The sequence below is a fragment of the Papaver somniferum genome, chromosome 1, assembly GCF_003573695.1.
Source record: "Papaver somniferum cultivar HN1 chromosome 1, ASM357369v1, whole genome shotgun sequence".
In the NCBI taxonomy this organism is placed as follows: domain Eukaryota; kingdom Viridiplantae; phylum Streptophyta; class Magnoliopsida; order Ranunculales; family Papaveraceae; genus Papaver; species Papaver somniferum.
This window is the reverse complement of record NC_039358.1, coordinates 201444504-201465408: the sequence shown is the minus strand read 5'-3', so window position 1 is coordinate 201465408 and position 20905 is coordinate 201444504. Positions and strand designations below refer to the sequence as shown.

Genomic DNA, 20905 nt, shown 5'->3' with positions numbered 1-20905 from the left:
CTTCTTTGGTTTTCCACGTCTACATATACACAAGTACAAAACTTAAGTTTTATTAATGATTTTGCATACAACAAACTTGAAAATTAATAAAAACATAAACTACGTTACCTACCAAGTCAGTTTGGAAGTGATCTTTAGTATCTTCATGAATGACATTAACATGCGGTGGTTGATCCTCCATAGTTTCCATTTCAGGAACAATCTACAAAAATACAGGTTTTGGTTCAGGTTCGGCTAATACGCAGTGCTCTATGAAAGCCGATCTCAAAGTTCGGCTACTTCATGTTCGATTTACGAAGCCGAACCTATTCTCAAACATGGATTCGGCCTATTGGGCACTAATATTATAAGCCAAACCATAAGATTTGAAATTTATAAAAACAAAAATTATGGTTCGGCTGGATAACGTGTAAGCCGAACATTACACTGTAACTCGTATAATTTTTGGCACACGGTTCGGCTTATAGTATCACATCGCATTTGAGCCGAACCATGAAAATTATTTGGCGCGGAAATAATTGAATGAAAGTTCGGCGTATATATTTCTCAATCGTATAAACCGAACTGTTCTTATTTTTGATGGTTCGACATACATATTATCTGCCGAACCTTACTCTGTTGCACCGAAGTAGTTGTAAAAATCATAACTTTTGGTGAAATAAAGCTACAAAACGGAAATTAAACAACTTCTATAACCATACCTGTGTATTATTAGCATTGGGTTCCTCATCCATGTACTCATCTTCGGGGTTTGGCTCCATAAAGGAATGATCTTGAGCTTGAGAAAAAGGTTGAGTTTGGGTAAAATAGTTTTCAAAATCCAAGAAATAAGCCATGTCTGGATCTCCATTGTAATTGATATGTATTTTCATAGATTTACGTGATGAAGATTCATCTTCCTCCTCTCCTTCTTCTTTCCTCCTTCTTTTTCTAAAAAAATAACTCACTGATCTTTAAGAAGAAAATTATGATCCTAAATTAACACTAAACTAACTAATCAGATTAACACTAATTAATCACTAATCTCGTAAGGGTATTTTGGCATATATGAAAATAGATTGGATAAGGGATAACCTAGAAATACTATTTCCAACCCCCTTTTTGTCTTATTATGTATGCCTCCAAATTATCTTGTATGCCCCAAAATAGGGTTCATTTATTTTTAGCGACATATAAAATTTTAGACCCCGTTTGGTATGAATCCATCTCCAACAGTATGGTCCTACAAGTTAGGTCGGACCATTTAATAAATATGAAGGTGTTCCAGAAAGTGTTATCTACACCTCCGGTTGCACCTCCACGTCATGTTTTTAACTAATTTTCTTTTAATTCTAAGGTTTGAAATTCTCACTGTTGGAGATGGTTTTTTAGATATGAGGTCATATATTTACTTTATGTGTAGACCCCATAAATTAAGGGACTAAATAAAAAATAGACATAAAATTTTTTACACCATTTCTTGGAGATGCTTTAAATAAAAAATACACATAAGGGAGCCGGGAAAGCAGTGACTGAGTGTTGCTTTCAAAGCACGTTGTTATAACTTATAAGGGATTGAATTGAACCCAAGGTAGTCAATTTCGGATTTCGGATTGTCTCGGTCGACACCGAGATACTGGTACAACTTTGTCTCGGGGAAATTCCGTTTTAAAATCTCGGTTTCATATTTTATATCCTTGTATCGATAATCACTTAAAAGAAACATAGTATTAGTAAATCTGGTTGTTCACCTTCCTCATCATCAACACCAAATAATAATTTTAGCTCAAGAAATTCAAACACAGCAACAAGCAATAATACTAGTGAGTGAATTAATCTTTTTAATTTTTGTACGTGAGATTAGTCCACTCAATTTAAAAAGAAAGAAAAAAATCCGGCCAAGACAAATCAATTCCGACCGAAAAACGTGTTTCCAGCCGAAATTTTCGCAAAAATTTTGTACGGCCGAAATTAATAAAATCGTGTCTTCTTGGACCGAAATCCGAAATTTCGCCGAAATTTCGGCCGAAATGGCCGAAATCGACTACATAGATTGAACCTTAGCCTAACGAAGAATCGTTTAATTGGGGATGCACGTTTTCGCGAAGCGAGAACGTTATTATTACCCCTACTATTCATGGTCTTTGCACAAACACCCTCAGTCAACGGGTAAATAACAAGTCCAAAACAAAACCACAATTTGTTGACTTCCTGTTTTAACCTCTTACATCTTTTATTTATTCTACTTCATTTGTTCGATGAAACCAATAGAAATATACCACCACAGTCTCCTCCTCTGGCTTAAACCCGCCGCCACCATCTCTCAATCGCTACCAGCACTTCCTTCCAAATCGCACCACTGCAACAACTGCAACATCCAGTATTGAGATTCATCGCCGCCGGACCGAGAACAAACGAATCTAAAATGAGATCGATTGTCGTTTTAGATCTGCATCTCCGTCGGTTCTAAATTGTTGATGGAGATCAAAGGGGATTTAGGTGATTATCTTTCTTCCCTGGTTTCATTTTATGCTCGTAATTAATGGTGGTATTCTGATTAGTTGTTTGTTATTATTGTTGATGGTGGATGGTGAAATTGGTGAGAGAGATTGTGGCGGTTCTGGTTTTATGGGTGGTGGTGGAGATTTGGTGGTTGGGAGATGGTGATGGTGGCGATTGAAAGAAGAAATGCAAATGATGGTGGTTCCTTACTCCTTTCCAACTGTACTGATTATGGTGATTTGTATTTAACATTGAAAAATATAAGCTCAAAAACTAATTTACTGATGTAATTTCTGTTTTAAGAAGTATGATGTTGTTGATTTCTTATTGATTCTTTAGTATAGTTAGGCTAATTGATTGAGGTTTGTTTCAATCTTAGAAATTTAGGGATTCTAGAATTATTCAACTGTGCTTATTGCCGGTTAAATTGATTTTAATTGAATCGTGGTTGTACTGAGTAATGCAAATTTGGGTTCTTATGAACGAACTGTGTTGAAATATCAGATGCTGTGGCGAGTTTGGATAGATCGGTAAATAAATGTTTAGAATAGGAGTGAATAGTTGCAGGAGAGAACAAGGTGAAAGGTGGAAGCACGTTGTTATAAGGGATTGAATTGAACCTTAGCCTAACGAAGAACCGTTTGATCGGGGCTGCGCGTTTTCACGAATGGTTGTAAAAGGGTGTCCTAGTGGCTGAGAGACATTTTTTTCGTTTTAATTGGTGCTTCAGAACGATTTTGATCCGGTAAATTGTAAAAGCAAGTACATTCATGTTTTTGTCAATCGAATGAACATGATTGAAATTGTTTTATTTGATGTACATGTTAGAAATAATAGTCACACGCAGACTACTTCCTAAACATGCCTACTCAATACAAGCATACGAGGGCCACTTCACTCACTCGATTGGTTTTGAGTTGGAAGCCTGGTGTTGATAAATACAACATACCTTTGAGTTGAGACAAATATAGGTCGTCAGGTCGTGAGCAGCACTACAACACGAGCATATGCAAAAGTCCAGCTGCCTGAAAAGAATACTGTCTAGCATGTCAAAAATTTAGACAAACAAAACGACCCTGAAGGCACAAATTATCCCTATCGCAAAATCATAAAATAGACTAACAAGAGATTTTTTGCTACCTACGCACAACATCAAATAGTGGAAATAAGGGTGTTGTTATTTCTTTAACGTTAAAACCCATTTAAACTAATCTCAACAGTGAACACATATAGTGTAATGAATTGTATACCAATCAAACATGGAACTGAATATAGAGATTAGTTCAAGGAGATGAATGTAAGATCATACTGAAACAGTGTATGTTGTAGCCTAGAATACTTAGTTAAAGCGAGAGTAAATCTCGAAATCATAGAACATCGGGTTTGTTTCGCGTATTTCATAGTCAGGGTCGTCCCTTATAAAACTATAGTTAAAAATCATATTACATGAGCAAACATCTTCGAAGTTTTCCTCGGGTTTGCTCCTCTACGTATCTTCTCATTTGATAAAAAAATGTGGCTTGACAGTTTACTACAGTATGTTTTTTAAATACTAGGGTCAATTGTAAATATGCTACTCCATGAAGAACCTGCATGGATCCAATAGTTGTTTGATTTGCTGTTTTATAGACTACATAAAGTGTGAACACGTAAATCACGAAGGCATCTATGTGTTCACATACAATGTTCGCACTCTAGATACAGACTCGTATTGATAATACAATGGCATTGATTCCTTGGCTCCAAACCTTCGAGTTTATCATAGCCTCATCTAATAACTTTGCGAGGGGCGTTTACGCAGAGAAGATAAAGAAAGCGAAGCATAAAAGTAAAACTCATGGAGCGTTAGGCAAATATAAAGTGCTGAAATGTAAATAAGACGGGGATTTACGTGGTTCAGCACTAAGGCCTACATCCACGGGGTTGTTGTTTCACTATGTACTTGGTGGTTACAAAGATAGTCGAGTGACTTTGGGATTTACATAGATCTGTGTATTGTAAAGGACTAACTTACACTCACAATCTTTCTCTCTCCTTTCCTTCCTCAATTTTTCGATCCCCTTACTCTTGGTGGAGAGGGGGTATTTATAGGGTTAGAGTGTGGGACCCATTTCTGAGGGCCGTTGGAACCTTATCTTCTTGTGTTTTGTGTCCATCACGCGGGGGTCTTCGTTCATTACTTCATCACGCAGAGTCGTCCTCGTTCGTTCCACGGGTTGATCGACACATATGCTGCTCTGAGTGTTTAATGCGGGTAGTTGAGGCGCCTGCTCGTGTCAGGCAAGTGTCTTCTTCCCCTGTCACATCCATGTCAGTTCACCTTCTCTCTACCGTTGATCTTGCCTTCTTTTGGGGATGAGATAAAGTAACTCTTCGGGAGTTATCTGGTGCTCCGCAGTACATCGTGTTACCGGTACAGCTTTTAACTTCTGCCCTTAGATTTGTTCGGGCAAAGATCCAACGTCGACGGGATGGGATTCTTGGCTATGGGCGTGTGTCATCATGCTCTCCACGTGTCTTTCTATATACACTTGTTTGATGATGAGATATGTACACACAATTTGCCCCTTTTCTTCGGGATTGAGTGTTTAGTGGGAGCATTGAAGAAAACAGTCGTTACATATTCTTCCTCTCTCCTAATAACTTCTCCTAAATACTTGGGCATGTTTCTTATTCGTGCATTAACTGCTCATTTAATGGGCATGTTTCTCATTCCTCCCTTATCTTCCTTCTCTTTATTTCGAGTATATTAAGGAGGGGAGAAAAATTAATTTCATTCTCCTTGAAAATTAATTTCATTCTCTGTCAGTCTTCATTCTTTGTTCTTCAGCTATTAAATTCTCTGTCTTAGCATTAATCACGCTCACTTCTTCATTGTTTCTGGTTTGTTGTCCTCTTCCTGCTGCTGTTTGTGGTGGTAAGGTTTCTTTTCTTTGTTCCTGTTGTTTTAAGCTGTGTTGATTGTAAATTTTCTGTTGTTGACCGTATTGTAGCCTTCCATTTCTGCTCCTGTCGTCCCTTGTTTGTGACGGAGAACCTCTTTTAATGCTTGTATGCTAGTTTGCCCCTGTTCTTCGTCTCAAATAGAGGAGGCCATTGTTTTACTTGTATTGATTGGACTTTTGAGTGAAGGGTTTTAGGGTTTTGAGGAATCTCAAGCATGTATGCTAGTTTTAGGGTTTCTGTGCTATGTTGAGATGGACTGCTAATTTTGTGATATTTTGATCTTTGGTGATATCCTTGTGTTTTTTCTAACTTGTTTATGTTGTATCTCTTCGCAGCCATGTCTGACCGTCCGAGGCCTCCTTGTCAAACTTCAGGTTCTAGTCTTCCGAGATCCCCTCCACGCAGAGAGTCTTCAATGGATCCCCGTGGTATTAGAGTTTCTTCTTCTGGGGAGAAGGCCTCTCCTCCTGGGAAAGGGGATCCCTCCAAAAATCCTTCCGGGTCTCGAAACGCTGCCGATCGTGCGGTATCTCGTCCTCGTGATGATTTGAGGTGTACGAAGACACCTCCTCGTGGTGTCGCCTTTGATGTTCCTCCCCTACGTTCTGTAGTGCCCGTGCAGCACCCTCTACCGCCGCCTCCAGTACTTTCTTTCAAAGGGGATAACACCAAAGGTTGTGTCCCGAGAGATGAATCGTCTAAGAATCCTTCTTTGAAAAGACGAGCTTCCGAGGCTTTTGTTGGTTCATCTGATCCCGCGGAAGAGGATGAGGCTGCCCCGGTGATACGCAATGTTTCGGTCAGTAAGAAGAAAGTTACGTTCAAGCATATTGACCTTGAAGTTTTCAAGGAAAAGCATGAGTACGATCAATGTTTGTACTTTAAGAAGCTTCCCGGTGGAAACTTTATTTTTCCTTTACTCTATATGAATGACATTCTCTTACTTTATGTGGATGACATGCTCGTATATCCCAAGAGCAAGTCAGAAACTGATGCTTTGAAGAAACAATTGAGTTTAAAGTTTGAGAGGAAGGATTTAGGTCCTGTAAAGAAGATTTTGGTATGAAAATTAATCGAGATAGATTAAAAGGAAAGTTATGTCTTACTCAGAAAATCTATCTTGAGAATATATTTCGTCATTTTGGAATGCGTAACTCCAAAGCTATTAGAGTTCCAATGTCGTCTATAGTTAAGTTACCAAATCAGTTGTGTACTACTACAAATATGGGGAAGGAGTTAATGTCGAAGGTTCCCTATGCTAATGTGGCAGGTTCTTTGATGTGTGTTATGATTTGTACCCGTTCGTATATTGCATAAGCATTAGGTTACTTAGTCGTTATATGGTTAAGCGCAATTGTATACACATCTAGATTAATTCCAACTTCTTGGTTTGGTTTGAATTTATGCCTGGTCTTACCATCAAAAAATTCATCCACTTTTTGGGGCACAATGAATTTAGTCACCTTTAGTAAGAACGACTTTTTGGACATTACTCAAAAATGGTTGGGCTGGGGGTAAGTGATATGAAAATCCACCCTACATTTTAAGGGGTGTCCTAAAGTGGGGAAGTGATTAACCTATTCTTAACCTAATTTAATTTAAAACAAATCTAATAACCACCTACATATACATAACCACCACCTCCTCCCTGTTAGAAAAACCGTGTGTTTCCTACTTTAGGTACATACCACATTGAGGTGATTTCCTAATTGGAGTAGGAAATATTTTAGGAAAGAGTTTAGTTTCCTAATATGAGACTAATACTTGGTGACCAAGTTTATTTTCTCTATATGTAGGACTGGAATTGTAGGTTTGTAAATCATCTAACCTAGAAGAGTGGTAAATCCGTGTGCTTAGGATTTTGGTATCTATGGTATGGAGGATCGTGTGCTACCGTGAAGGGCAATATCGGTGTGAGAGAAAAACTTGTAGAGAAGGGATTTTGGTGTTCTAATGTTGAGGGTTTGGGGCTTTTCCCTAAACCAAGTTTCTAGTGTTTCCATGTTTCTCCTCTGTTAGTATCAACTGTGAAGATGGTGTAGAAGAGAATACATGAGGCTAGTTTGAAGAATGGTTTAGAGAGTTAGTTTCTTCAATGGTTTTCTCGGGTATGTCTTGTTAACTATTTGAATCGTGTCTTAGGTTGCGGATAGAGCATGTAATGGTCTCTGTTTTAATGAAAGTTTTTATGGTGGTGTTGGCCTTGGATGTAGCCTGTAAAGGTGAACCACGTATATCTTGTGTTGTGGTTGTGTGTGCTTATTTATCTTTTGTCTCTCTTATTATTTCTCCCACATATGTTTGGTTCAACTCACCAATTGGCCTTTGTGATCCCGTGTCCCGCTGCGCTCGGGGTGTCAATTTTCCCAACACTTCCACCACCGCTGCCCACCATCACCGACCATCACCTACCACTTCTGACTACCAATACCACCAATGACCATCACCATCACCACTGACCACCACCACATCTATATATATATATATATCTTAATTTAAACCATTAACAAAGATATTCTCACAAATCCATTACTTGTTATTCGTTTTTAGTTGAAAAAAATGAGAAGTAATCATTGAATTGAGTTGACAATGGAAGTTGCAGAGAGAAGTTCGGATAAGAATTATGTGAAAAGCTTTTTCGAACTAGCCGAGCTCAACTTTAATGGAGGATTTTGTTTTTTTCATAGAAAAGTTCTGTTACGTTGCAAAAAAAAAAGCCCGAGCCGAACTTTTTGTTCGGTTACGTCGTAAAAAGTTGAGTTACGTCGTAAAAAGTTTGGTTACGTCCAAAAAAAGTTCGGTTATGCCGCAGTTGTTTTCTCCTAACGGAACTTTTCTCTGAAAAACCTATATATTGAGTTCGGTTTCGTCACAATTTCTTTTCCTAGCCGAACTACACTCGCAGATGAGTTCGGCTATACATGTTCTTTAAATGTCGTAGCCGAACTTTTTAAACCAAACCAAAATCAATTTTTAAATTGTTCATTTTTAGGAATGGTTTGGCCGATTCAAGCACTATTAACTAAATTTGAAGTATCCGTGAGTACCTAAAACATCATACTCTTGTTGTGGCTCTTAAAGAAAAAAGATCTAACTTTTTTTCTCCCAAAACCCTCATCTTCATCTTCTCCCACTCAATAATTCTTCTTTTGAAAAAAATCAACTTATAAATTTAATCTCACTAATCATTATACTAACTCAATTAGAAAGGATAATTTTGGTACTAAAATAAATATATGGATAAGGGGTGACCCCAAATTACTCCAAATATCCACCCAAAAAATAAAGAGTAGTCCCCCTCCATTTTTTAGTGCCCAAGAAATCGTTCTTTAGTAAAGGCGGGCGGACAATTAGGTTTTTAATCCTTAATGGATTTAGGATTGAACCCATGTTCCAATCAAATATTTTTGGCTAATGGACTGAAGATCTTATTAAGCCCATTCTATATTTATATGATCCAAACAAGCTTAATCGCAAACAGTATCATATGCGAGGACTCCACGCCACGCCAACGGCTCTAGCAGCATTAGCAAAACATCTGGGGATAACCATTGCATTGCTGGCTGAAACTTGGGACGTTAATGGTGGTAAAAACAACAATAAATGAACGTTGGACCCAAGAGCTCTTTGAGACGGACTCTGGAAAATTTGGTGCGCTTTCTAAGGGGATAATGAGCTGGCTTGGCATATTGCTGATTTGATAAGGGAAATCAAACAATGAATGACAAACACCAAGTACTATAATAGAACACAATTACAGAAAAGGCAACCAAACGGCAAACGGATTGACAAAGCATGCTACAAATGAAAGTTAGACAGGTTCTCTCACAACTACCATATGTGATCATACGGTTGCATATTTTATAAACCAAATTGTTATAAATGACACTACGTTCCGGTCACTCTAGTGTCGAGGAGGGTAATGTTACTGAATCCGACCCTGAGAGTTCAGTCTCGTACCAAGGCCTAAACTGAACATTATCATCAACAATTATCAATCTCAATCCCTGCAACCATCAATGCCTAAGCCAATGAAACAGCCTGAAGCGCAAACACTAATGCCCAAGGCAGTTTGCCAACTGTTCGAGCCCAAACAAAAACGAATACAGACTGCACCCCTTCCGTAGCCTGCCCATCTTAGACCATACACACTGCACACTCGCCGAAGCCTGCGCCTCTCAGACAACATAGAATGCTAACAGCTAGCAACAAGAGATTTGCTACTACCTACACCAGGCACAACATCTCAAATTCTCAGTTACAAATACAAATAAGAATATAGCAGTGAAGGCAGACACAAGAATTCTATACCAATCAAACATGGAAGTGATTTTATTATTAACAACCAACTGTCGTACATCCATGAATACTACAGGTCTAAGAAATCCACAATAACCAAATAAATAAAAAAGTACATTAACCAAAAGACTGCCCATAGTTTTAACTTCAACTTCTATTTCATAATACTCAACTGACTGATTGGCTATTTCCTAAAAATGGATCCTGAAAATGGAAGAGTGCTAACTAATAAGATCACAAAGTTAGGCACCCACATGGCATGCAGTATGTAAAGAAACTCTGCAGAAGATGTCAGCTAACTTTTGTGCAGAACAGGAAAAAGGCTTTCCGTAAATGTTGTAAGTATGGACCTCTCGGAATGTTCGGTAAACGAGGCAACTCCATCCATCTCAATCTTCATGCAAGTCATATTCCTGCGATCATAAGAATACAAATCGACGACACTTACAGAATCTTCGAATCCCGGGCTTTCAAATATTATCTTGTCTGTACTTCCAGCAATTCCAAAACAGCCAAACCCGTCATCACAACAAAATGGTAGAGTTATAGTCTCAGCAATCCAGTTACTTCTGTTTCCTCGACAATTTTCCAGTTTTTTGGCGGCTCCATCATCTAACATCCATAACTTAACAACGTAGGGTTCAATACGGTATACTAGAGCTACATGTCTACCCAATGCTAGCATACCAATAGGCTTCCTAAAGGTTTCATCACGAGGCTCATTGAGGATAAAATTAGGAATTGGGATAACTCTATATTTTTCACTTCCAACATCAAATGCAACTATAACGTCGGGATCATCGGGATTAGAGTCACTGAATACATCCCAATAATCTTCTTTGTTACTCCAATAAATGGTACCATCTGCATACACATTTCGCATACTACTATTAGCTGGAGGGAGCGCCTGTTGAATTTTTATTTGGTTGTTCTCATTAGGAACCGCATTGATCCTTCGCCATTTAGTGTCATGGCCCATGGTCAACGCCTCCCAACTTTCATAATCAGGGCGTTGCTTGGAATTGTAACGATGACTTTCGCGTCTTGCAACTAGTCTCCAAAAGCAGAATACTTTGTGTTCTTTTTTTTCTGGGTCAAACCCAAATCGATAAATTGGACTACAAAGACTTTTTATCTTCATCGTGCTGTCTTTGTTTGCAAGTTTGGCATTTTCTTCTGCTACTAATGTTGATTTGACCCATGGTGTTTCTTCTCTTGTACTTGCATTGTATACCTTAATAGCATATGTCTTCAAATCTATGAATGGGACCAAACCATTTACTGGTTCCAAGATTTGATTATAAAGAAACCACTGGTCATCAGTTATCCTAACCTTATTAATAATGGCATCTTCCTCACCACCACTGCCTTCAACTATCTCTGCACATGAAATGCTTTGCTGTAACGTTTTGCTTGCTGAAAAGCTAACGTCTAAGCAAGTGTGAAGGACGCCCTTTTCTGGCAATGGGTTGATGTAGAGGAGTTTCGGACGTGATTTTGAACGGATGCAGTGTAAATCAATCAACTGTGTATCATGTTTAATCAAAGACAACCATTTTTTGCATACCGACTTAAACTGCATGAGTGGTTTCACAGGGAGTCTGCTTAAGATGTCTATCACAATATCATTGGGTAAATGACTGACCTGAGTCCTTGATCCACCACCATAATACAAGTGTGGCGATGCATCATAACTTGTTAAAACCTCCATTGGAGGACTCTGCTCGGATAATTATCGAGGCTGCCTGCTATTCGGTTTTGAAAGAAGACTAGAAGAATAAGAATCACAATCCTCCTACAACAACATAAACACAAATGATGTTAAGAACACAGCACTAATTTGGATAAATCAAAAAAAAAATAGAGAATCAGAAATTTGAACACAATAAATTCTGCATCTAAGATGATTAGAACAGCAGATCCCAAATCCGGAAAACACCCAATTTTAGGGATACATAGTAGCTCTATCTAAGATGATTAGAAAACATAACCAACCGAAAAAATCAACCTAATTTTACTTACTGATTAACAAAATTGAAGAGATAAATTGAAGAAATCCTCTAATAGGTGACGACGGATATGACGAATTTCACAATCCAATTAGGGATAATCACTCCATCAAAGAAAACTGATGAACGAAATTAAAAAAATTAACCTAATTTTAACAACTGTATATACTGATTAACAAAATCGAAGAAAATATATATGAGAATCGAGACGTTAATAACAATATTGGATTTACCTAATAAGTAAGCTCAGAGAAGCTCCGTAAATTTATCTACCAGGATGAACGAAACTCAAAAGGGTCTATAGTTTAGCAGAGAAGAAGAAGGGGAAAAGATGGTGCAGAACCGTGAGTCGACCGGATCCTTTTTATACTAGTATCGGTGGTAACGGGTAAAGAAATTATTGGGAAACCAAGTTTTATTAGAAATCGACAAAGATGGCCACATCTCAGGTGGCCTGGCCCATTACCGGTCCAGCAAGGAAACCCCCGACTCGTGGTGGGTTTGGAGGAAGAATTCACAATTTCGAGGAATTTATAATTTCATGGGATTCATGTAAATTTTTTGTGTGTTTGGTAATTAAGTAGAAAATTCCTATTGTATTTGATTTCTTAACAATCAAACAATATGAAGGAAACCCAAAGAAGACGTCATGTTTTGAATGAGCAGAGAAACTTAGGTTTATAAGAAATCGATAAAGATGGCAAAGATGGCCGGATCTCAGGTGGCCTGGTCCATAACCGGCGCAGCAAGGAAATCCCTAATTCCATGAAGCTGGGAAAATGTTCAAGCCAGTGGTTACAATAGCCAAAAACCGCGCATAACACTTGTACACTTTCTAGGGAATCAACTAGACAATCAGACTCAGTTTAGAATAAAGTGTATCAAAGAGTTTAACATCTCTAACTCTTAATTCAATCCGCAATCAGCAAATAGAAATCAACGAGCCTGATTGAATATAAGAGGAGTAACTTGAACGGTACCAAAGACCAATGTTCAAGTGTCAATCAATGTAAATCAACATCCCAAGGTTGGATATTCCAATTGATTGATCTTAACGCACAACCTGTGATATTTCAATTATATAACAAAATATAATGCGGAAAAGAAATAACACAGACACCAGAATTTTGATAACGAGGAAGCCGCAAATGCAGAAGAACCCCGGGCCCTAGTCCAAATTGAACAACACACTATATTAAGCCGCTACAGACACTAGCCTACTACCAATTAACTTCGGACTGGACTATAGTTGGACCCTAATCAATATCACGCTGATTCAAGGTACAGTTGCGCTCCTTACGTCTTTGATCACAGCAGGATACTACGCACTTGATTCCCTTCGTTGATCTCACCCACAACCAAGAGTTGCTACGACCCAAAGTCGAAGACTTGATGGACAAATCTGTCTCACACAGAAAAGTCTATAGGATTGAATAAATCTTCCTCTCACAGAAATACCCAAGATTTTTTGTTCCGTCTTTTGATAAATCAAGGTGAACAAGAACCAATTGATAACCCGGACTTGTACTCCCGTTGAACAACTTAGAATTATCAATCACCTCACAATAATCTTAATCGACTAGCGAAACAAGATATTGTGGAATCATAAACGATGAGACGAAGTTGTTTGTGATAACTTTTCTATCCTTCCTATCGGAAATATAAAATCTCGAGCCAATTATTTCAATTGCACTCAAAATGATAGAAACAACAAGATCAGATCACGCAACTACAAAGATAATAGTTGGGTGTGGCTTCACAATCCCAATGAAGTCTTCAAGTTTTTAACTTATAGGGTCTCGATAAGAAACCTAAGGTTAAAGGAGAATCAAATCTAGTTATGACTCTAGTTATATATTGATGCAAATTCTCCGTACATTTGGTACCTAAGTAAAAAGTCTTAGAGTTTTTTTAAGTATTTCTTTTCTTTAAATCCCACATACTGTTTGGAGACTGCTTAAAAGGAATTTTGATAATAATATCTCCATTTTATGGTTAAAAAAGAATGGGTTCATAGAAAGTATGTTTCCTAGCAAATCTTGTAAATCCCGAAGAGAACGTGAATCATACGAATTTGGCAACCAATCATACTAAGTGAATTGTAACTCTACCAAATCCTCTGAACTAATCATACCTTTAAAACTATGTATCAAAATCAACTATTATCCTTCCTATTAACAAAGAATCGGCGTCTTCACGAATGGTTCTATAAATGAATAAGTTATCATTATACTGGTTGAGAAATATTTTTTTCCTATCAACCGGTGCTTTGTAACAACTCTGATATAGTAGATTGTAAAAGTAGGTACATTCATCTTTCATCAGATATAGTAGAATCATTATTACATTCTAAAATAGTAGTCGAACATGGTCGGAATTGTTTTACGACTACTTGGTCGATACCATGAACGACTATGTGAGCTAAATGTTTTATTCATGCCAGATTTGATGCAGAGAAAATAATCCCATGTAAACTACTTTCTAAGCATATCTGCTCAATATTAGCATGAAGCACTTATTATTAATTGGTTTTGAGTTGGAAGCATGAGTGCTAATTAGTACGTACTTTCCGTTAAGGAAAATATAGGTTGTCAGGTCGTGGGCAGCTATACAACACGAGCTGCTTCTGCAAAAAAAACTGTGAGACATTAGGCTACGCAAAATTTTGATTGTATAAAAATAATACAATAGCTTGTCAAAAATAAAATAAACCAGCGACCATGCAGGCACAAACTAACCTTCTCATACCGCAAAATGCTAGAACACACTAACAAGCCATCAATGCTACGTACCCATGCACAACATATCAGTTACAAAATAGTGGAAATAAGGGTGCTATTACTAACCGGAAAATTTTCTCATAATTTTTTTTTTATGCATATTGCTCCAGATAATTCTTATTATCAATTTCCTTACATGCCTTAATGGTTTAATATTAACAAGTCCGCAACATATATGTTATGCAGATTTTAACAGCGTTATGGCATCAACCCAACATGTTGTCAACCAAATCACATTCGTCAATGTAATCTGAGCAACAAAAATGACATGGCGCGCTGTCATGTTTTGCTGACAATGCCTATAGCTAACATATTATAACACCTTTCTCTTTCAGTAGATTGTTGGTCTTGGGTCATCATGTTTCCTCAGAGTGGCAAAACAAAACCACTTTGGGATGTATCTAGCTTGAAGTAGTCTTAGTAGTATAACAATACTGCAAAATACCTATGCTTGTACTGCGGAAACTTGAAGCTAAATTTTCTGTAATAGCAATACTCACTCATTTCAGAATCTCTTTCATACATTATCCTATGGTATATAAACAAGAGATGAAAAATGATGAGCAAGGATTTTAATGACATCCATATGCATGTCAATTTTGCATAATGTTGGAGATTAAGACTCGAATGTTGCAATGAACATTGCAGACACAATGTTTCTCCTGCAATGAACGAACCCTATGCTTGTACCGTGGAAACTTGAGACTCCAATATTGCAAAAATACAAGATTGTCTCTAGCTTCAACAACCCGAAACCAGAAAAATCTACAGCCACTTTTAAAATTTTGAGAATAACCCATTTTCAAGAACATGAAGAAGAGTAGAAATTACATGTTATTTATCATCACCTGAAGTAGTCTTTGTAGTACAAGAAACTTGAAGCTAGATTTTCTGCAAATTTTGAAAAAAATCGATACAATGATATATACCTTTTAGACCTGATTCATAGTGCAAAACAAAATGTGAAAAAGATCTAACTTTCTCGCAGAGATTGAGAAGGATATTAAGCATTGATTGGGGAACTGTCGAATTATATACTGAAGAAATTGAGTTCTGTGATGAAGATTTGAAGTAATCGAAGCTTAGGAAACGTAGGTTGGAGCTAAATTTTTCTATGGTTTGAGATGGTGAGCCAATGGGTACTGGTGTTCTTAATCAGAGATGGAAAAGTTATCTGCCATTGATGGACGAAGACTTGTTGATGTGACGGTTGATTGTATGAAACAGGTACCGGTGTTCTTAATCAGAGATGGAGAAGTTTCTGTCCGGGTAGATAAACCTAACCGGAGTAGTTAAATTAATTCGACTAGGGAGGGTAGATTAGGTATGAACCGGTTTTGTTAACTGGGTGAGTTGGAGTGAGTTAGACTCGCACATGGTTGTTACCTTATTGCAGAGTCTAACCATAGTTGTACCTTTCCATGAATTACTTAATATCGTTGAGCTTCGCTCTACAGTATAACCCCTATAAAATGATAGGATTGGGACCAGCAAAATTTACCAATTTATCGCGATATTAAATAATCACATAAATTAATAATTAGTAAATTATATATTATTGGATAACGATTATTACATGTAACTAGTTGAAAGTCTAACAAGCTAAGCTCCAACAACATACTACTACATTAATAATTTATTAATTTATCAAGATGGGTATGATTGGCCTCAAGAGCTCGTGTTCCTCTTGTCACCACTATCATGAGGTGCTAGTTCTTCCTGAGACGGTTGTTGCTCGATGGACAATACGTGTTGGCGTATGAGTGATGTTTGGTCTTTAGTGTTGGTTGGCCCCCATTTCACGCGGCAACAACAAGCCCGACGACCTCTTCAGCTTTTTCCTCGGTCATCCGAGGGAAAGAATAGTTTGGTTCCCTGTGTTTAGCTGTGAAACCATCCTATCATATGTGAAAGGAGGGACTCTCTCCTGTGGATATGCAGGACAGCAGGATCGTGAAAGGGGGGACTACTCCCTGTAGCCCTGCTTGCTCTGGGCAGGGATAAAGTGGGCATGCTATTTTAACGGTCGCGAATGCGTAAACCCTACTAAAATGGTGTGACCGCTCCCTGTTCCACCCGCGACATGGAAGGTGACAATGACTTACTACTGTCCCCGACAGGTTACCCAGGCAGGTGAGCCGGTGTAGAAACTTAACCATATCTTGGAGATAAGATCGTTATGCGGTTTATCTCTGCCCAACCTGGTACGTGCTACTGGAAAATGGGATTTGAATATTGGATATTGGGTTGGTGTTTAATTCTAAAAAAGTAATCAACAAAATAAACCAATGCACCTTATTCCACTGCAAACTGTTTTCGTCGTTGTAAGATTCATTCAATGGATGACATCTCATCAGATAATGCAAGTGAAGCTTTAGATAAGATAATGTAAGAACTAGAGAATTGCAAAATTTAATCAATAGATTGAATTATCACAGTGGAATGGATGTTGAATTTATTTTAAACCACCCTCAAGAAGATATTATTTCAGATTTGTTGATTGATGAAGAAATAATTGAGAGCGTCATGGGAAAAAGACGAAATGATGTCGAAGTCGAAGCCACATTCCCATAAAGAAGCTATCAAAGCTGCAAAGGTATTGAATAGGTTTTTATTGCATCAAGAACTGACAACACCTAAAACTCATCTAGTGCTATGAAAAATCCAAGGTGAAATTCAACTAGATTTTGTGCCCGTGCTACGCTCGGGCATTTTTGTTCTTTTAGCCATATATATCTGAAACTAAAAGGCTTTCCAATCTAACACACAACTTTGTTTCTGATTCAACATTTTTTCAACTATGTTGTAAACCACTCTCTATGAGGACACATGTGAAAAGCACACCACTAATTAATCAAGAATCCACCCACTCTCCGAGCTTTCGGTATAAACCGCGAAAACTTTTCCATCATCATTTTCTACTTCAACATTTGCCGCGGTGCCTTGGTTAGTATTCTTCTCAACATTCTTCCTTTTTGGACAATCCTTCTTGAAATGCCCTTGTTTCTTACAATGAAAGCAATAGAATTTATCGTATTTAGATTTAGACCTTGACTTTGATCTACTCCTATCAAATCCACCCTTTTGGTTTCCTCTTCCTCTTACAAACAACCCATCTCCCGAATTATCTTTACCATCAATACCCGTCTTCTTTAACTCTTTATAGTTCAAAGCCGCTTTAACGTATTCCATGGAAATTATAGTTTTTCCATACATTAGGTATCAACAAAATTATCATAAGATGGTGGTAAGGAACAAAGTAAACCTAATGCTTGGTCTTCATCTTCAACTTTGACATCAATATTTTCCAAATCCAAGAGAATTTTATTGTAATCATCAATATGATCTATAATAGACATTCCTTCATGCATTCTAAGAGTATGTAATTTCTTCTTAAGATATAAAATATTAGTTACGGATTTAGTCATATACCTCTTTTCCAACTTGTTCCATAGCCCGCCCGGTGTCGTTTCCGTCGCAACTTCTCTCAAGACCTCATTGCTCAAACACAATAAAATTAATCCATGTGCCATGAGCTCATCCTTCTCCTCATCCTTCAATGTTGTTCCTAGACCCGTTTTCCCCTTCAAAGTTTTCACCAAACCTTGTTGTACCAAAACAGCCCTCATCTTTAGCCTCCATAAATTGAAATCATTCCTTCCATCAAATTTCTCAATCTCATACTTTGCCGCCATCCTAGATCGCTCCCACCCGGAGCTCTGGTACTAATTTGTTACAACAAACGGCTCTTCCAAGCACAATCAATCAATGGGAGATGAATAATACAAATCTAGAGCAGAGAAAACTGAAGGAAATATGATCTCGGATATGTGTTAGAAGCGTTCGAAAACGATGCATTTATTTTTAGAGTTCTGATATACTAAGATGAGTCGGACGATTAAGACTGGCTGACGTCTAAAAATTTTGATTTTCAACCACAAAATTTATAAGATTATTTCATCACGTTGAGACCAGCATGAACTTCGGAAACATTTTTGGTTTATGATGTCAATCCAATTCACAGCCTGGTGACTTACACTGGCATTTCATTTGAATTGCACAATGGCATTTCGTTTGAATTTTTACAAAATCAAAAATATTCAAGTACAAATTCGTAAATTTCCTAGAACGTCTGTATACCAAACAATTAGAAATGTTAATTCAACCATTGCCTTGTTCATGAACGGATTTATAAACTGACCTACAACTGAGGTAACATTAACCTTCACTTGTAAATGGATTGTACATAAAAAGTTAATCATCATTCAACAAGTATTTGAATCATTAAATCCTAAAATGATTGCATAAATCAAACGTTCAGCTTCCCATGAAGATGACTTTTTCAAGGCTAATTTCTAGCGATAGCATGCACTTACCATTTGTTCTAGATTTTCTTTCCGAAATCTGTCGATCTTCTACATCTATGATTTAAGCTACAAGATGCAGGCCAAAACAAAGTAAAAAATGGAAGCTGATACATTATACAACATGAACCAAACACACCGAAATGAAACAATTAACTGACAAAGGCATTTAACAAGTGATTTGGAAATGCTAAAAGGCAACAAGCATCTACGGGAAAACTAACAAGATTAAATTGTCAAAGCTAAGAAAATCGATCGATTGCTGGTACCACATCAAAAACTTTTGATAATTTATCAGGAGGAACTGTTGAAGTTGACTTAACCAAACGAGATGTAAAACTTAATTTTGAAGAACACATGAAGAAAGTAAGTTGGGTTCGGAACTTATTTCCTTCAAAACTTTAGATTCATTTGCACTCTGAACCAACATTTTTTGTTGGCGCTTGAGGGGACAAAATGCAATCCCATGGGGATTTTGACCTATTGTTGAAGACATTCAAGCTCTTGGACACTCCTTCAATTCCGATGTGTCTCGTTCTCGCTTGTGTATTTTCCAAACCTAATTCATCATACCTTTACTGGTATGAATAGAGGGAAACAGTCAGCATAGAGGAAACGCGTATCCCATATCTCGGAAAGTAACTGACATTTACATTCTTTCAACATTATTCCCTTCCACCAGCAATGGTCTATGGATAGGACCATGTACACCACTAACTTGGAAACTTTAGCATTAGAACCGCGAACAACACAATGTACTAAACAGAGCTCCTTGCTCGGTTGGTAAACTGACAATCCATGTGTTAAGGTTATTGGCCTGGCATGGTGCAAACGAGTGGCAGATGAAATCGGAACACCTGATAAACACACACTAAACAATTCTGAAATCGAAACTAACAGACATCAATACGCTAAAAAAAACAATTTAGAATGGTCAGCTCGGGATTCAACCCAGTGACTCCAGAGACTATTGGAAAAGAGTATCCCAATAACAACTAGTGGAGAAACACAGAAACAACTTTGTTTATGATTGAATCATTTTTCAAATCTGTAAATGAAGCCGATTACAAGATTCCGCAAACTTAAAGATAACAAGAAAGAATATTCAAAATGTCTGAGCCGAACTGAGGACCTCTAGTGTGTGAGACTAGCGTGAAAACCGACTACACCACCAAGACTGCTAACCTTCGCCAGAATACAAAGAATTTTCGCCAGTACCTCCAGCAAAAAATATATCGCCATTCCAGTAACCAATTCCATTTCCCATTGTCCTGCACTACTTCAGGATTTGTTCCTCCATGGTTAATACCAACTTAGAGACGAGCTCTGTAACTAGTAACTTTTGCCTTGTTGAGAGGTTTTGATCGGAAAGGGGCTTTCCGTAAAAGTTATAACTAGGGACCTATCGGAGTGACGGGTAAATGAAGAATCACCATCCGTCTCAACCTTCTTGCAACTCTTACTCCTGCGATCACAAGAATACAAACAGCCGTATGTAACCGACTTTTCAGATCGCTGCCGTTCAAAGAGTATTTTGTCACTACTTCCAGCAATTGCAGAACCGCCTATCCAACCATCACAACAAAAGGGTAGTGTAATAGTCTCTGAGCTCCAATTATGTTCATTTCCTCGACAATTTTCTAGTTTTCTCTTAGCTCCTTCATCTAACATCCATAACTTAACGACGTAAGGCTCCATCCGGTATAATAGAGCTACATGTGTACCCAAGACTAGCATATCAATAGGTAGCCTATAATTCTTATCACGAGGCTCGTCGAGGATGAAATTAGGAATTGGGATAACTCTATATTTTTTCGCTTCCAACATCAAATGCAACTATGACGGGAGAAAGCTAGTGCCAAAGAGTCCCTTTTGTGGCATTGGGTTGATGTAGAGGAGATTCTGGCATGATTTTGAACGACTGGAATGTAAATCAATCAAGTGTATATCTTGTTTAATCAGAAACAACCAATGTTTGGATACCGACTTGAACTGCATGAGTGATTTCACTGGGAGTCTTCTTAAG

General features: G+C 37.7%; 1 protein-coding gene and 1 long non-coding RNA gene across 4 annotated transcripts; one reads left to right on the top strand and one right to left on the bottom strand.

Annotated features, from left to right (window-relative positions):
* The first annotated feature begins 2225 nt into the window (after positions 1 to 2225).
* Positions 2226 to 3292, top strand: LOC113335294. Its single transcript, XR_003353250.1, has 2 exons — positions 2226 to 2679; positions 2986 to 3292. It is a non-coding gene; the product is annotated as an uncharacterized LOC113335294 (long non-coding RNA).
* A 5857-nt stretch (positions 3293 to 9149) lies between these two features.
* Positions 9150 to 12110, bottom strand: LOC113312171 (putative F-box protein At5g62660). Of its 3 annotated transcripts, none has more exons than XM_026560931.1 (3): positions 11969 to 12110; positions 9981 to 11521; positions 9150 to 9654 (listed from the first exon to the last, which is right to left on the bottom strand). In XM_026560931.1, the coding sequence occupies exon 2, from the start codon at positions 11435 to 11437 to the stop codon at positions 10022 to 10024; it is 1416 nt and encodes a 471-aa protein (XP_026416716.1). In that variant the 5' UTR covers positions 11438 to 11521; positions 11969 to 12110; the 3' UTR covers positions 9150 to 9654; positions 9981 to 10021. The 3 variants fall into 3 exon arrangements, with proteins under 3 accessions (XP_026416716.1, XP_026416711.1, XP_026416708.1); XM_026560926.1 differs by lacking the exon at positions 9150 to 9654 and adding an exon at positions 11749 to 11854 and having other exon boundaries at positions 9731 to 11521; positions 11969 to 12109; XM_026560923.1 differs by lacking the exon at positions 9150 to 9654 and having other exon boundaries at positions 9731 to 11521.
* Positions 12111 to 20905: the final 8795 nt, after the last annotated feature.

Bases quoted from the DNA above. Each gene is read 5' to 3' on its own strand.
- LOC113312171 (XM_026560931.1), bottom strand. From the start codon at position 11,437: ATGGAGGTTTTAACAAGTTATGATGCATCGCCACACTTGTATTATGGT.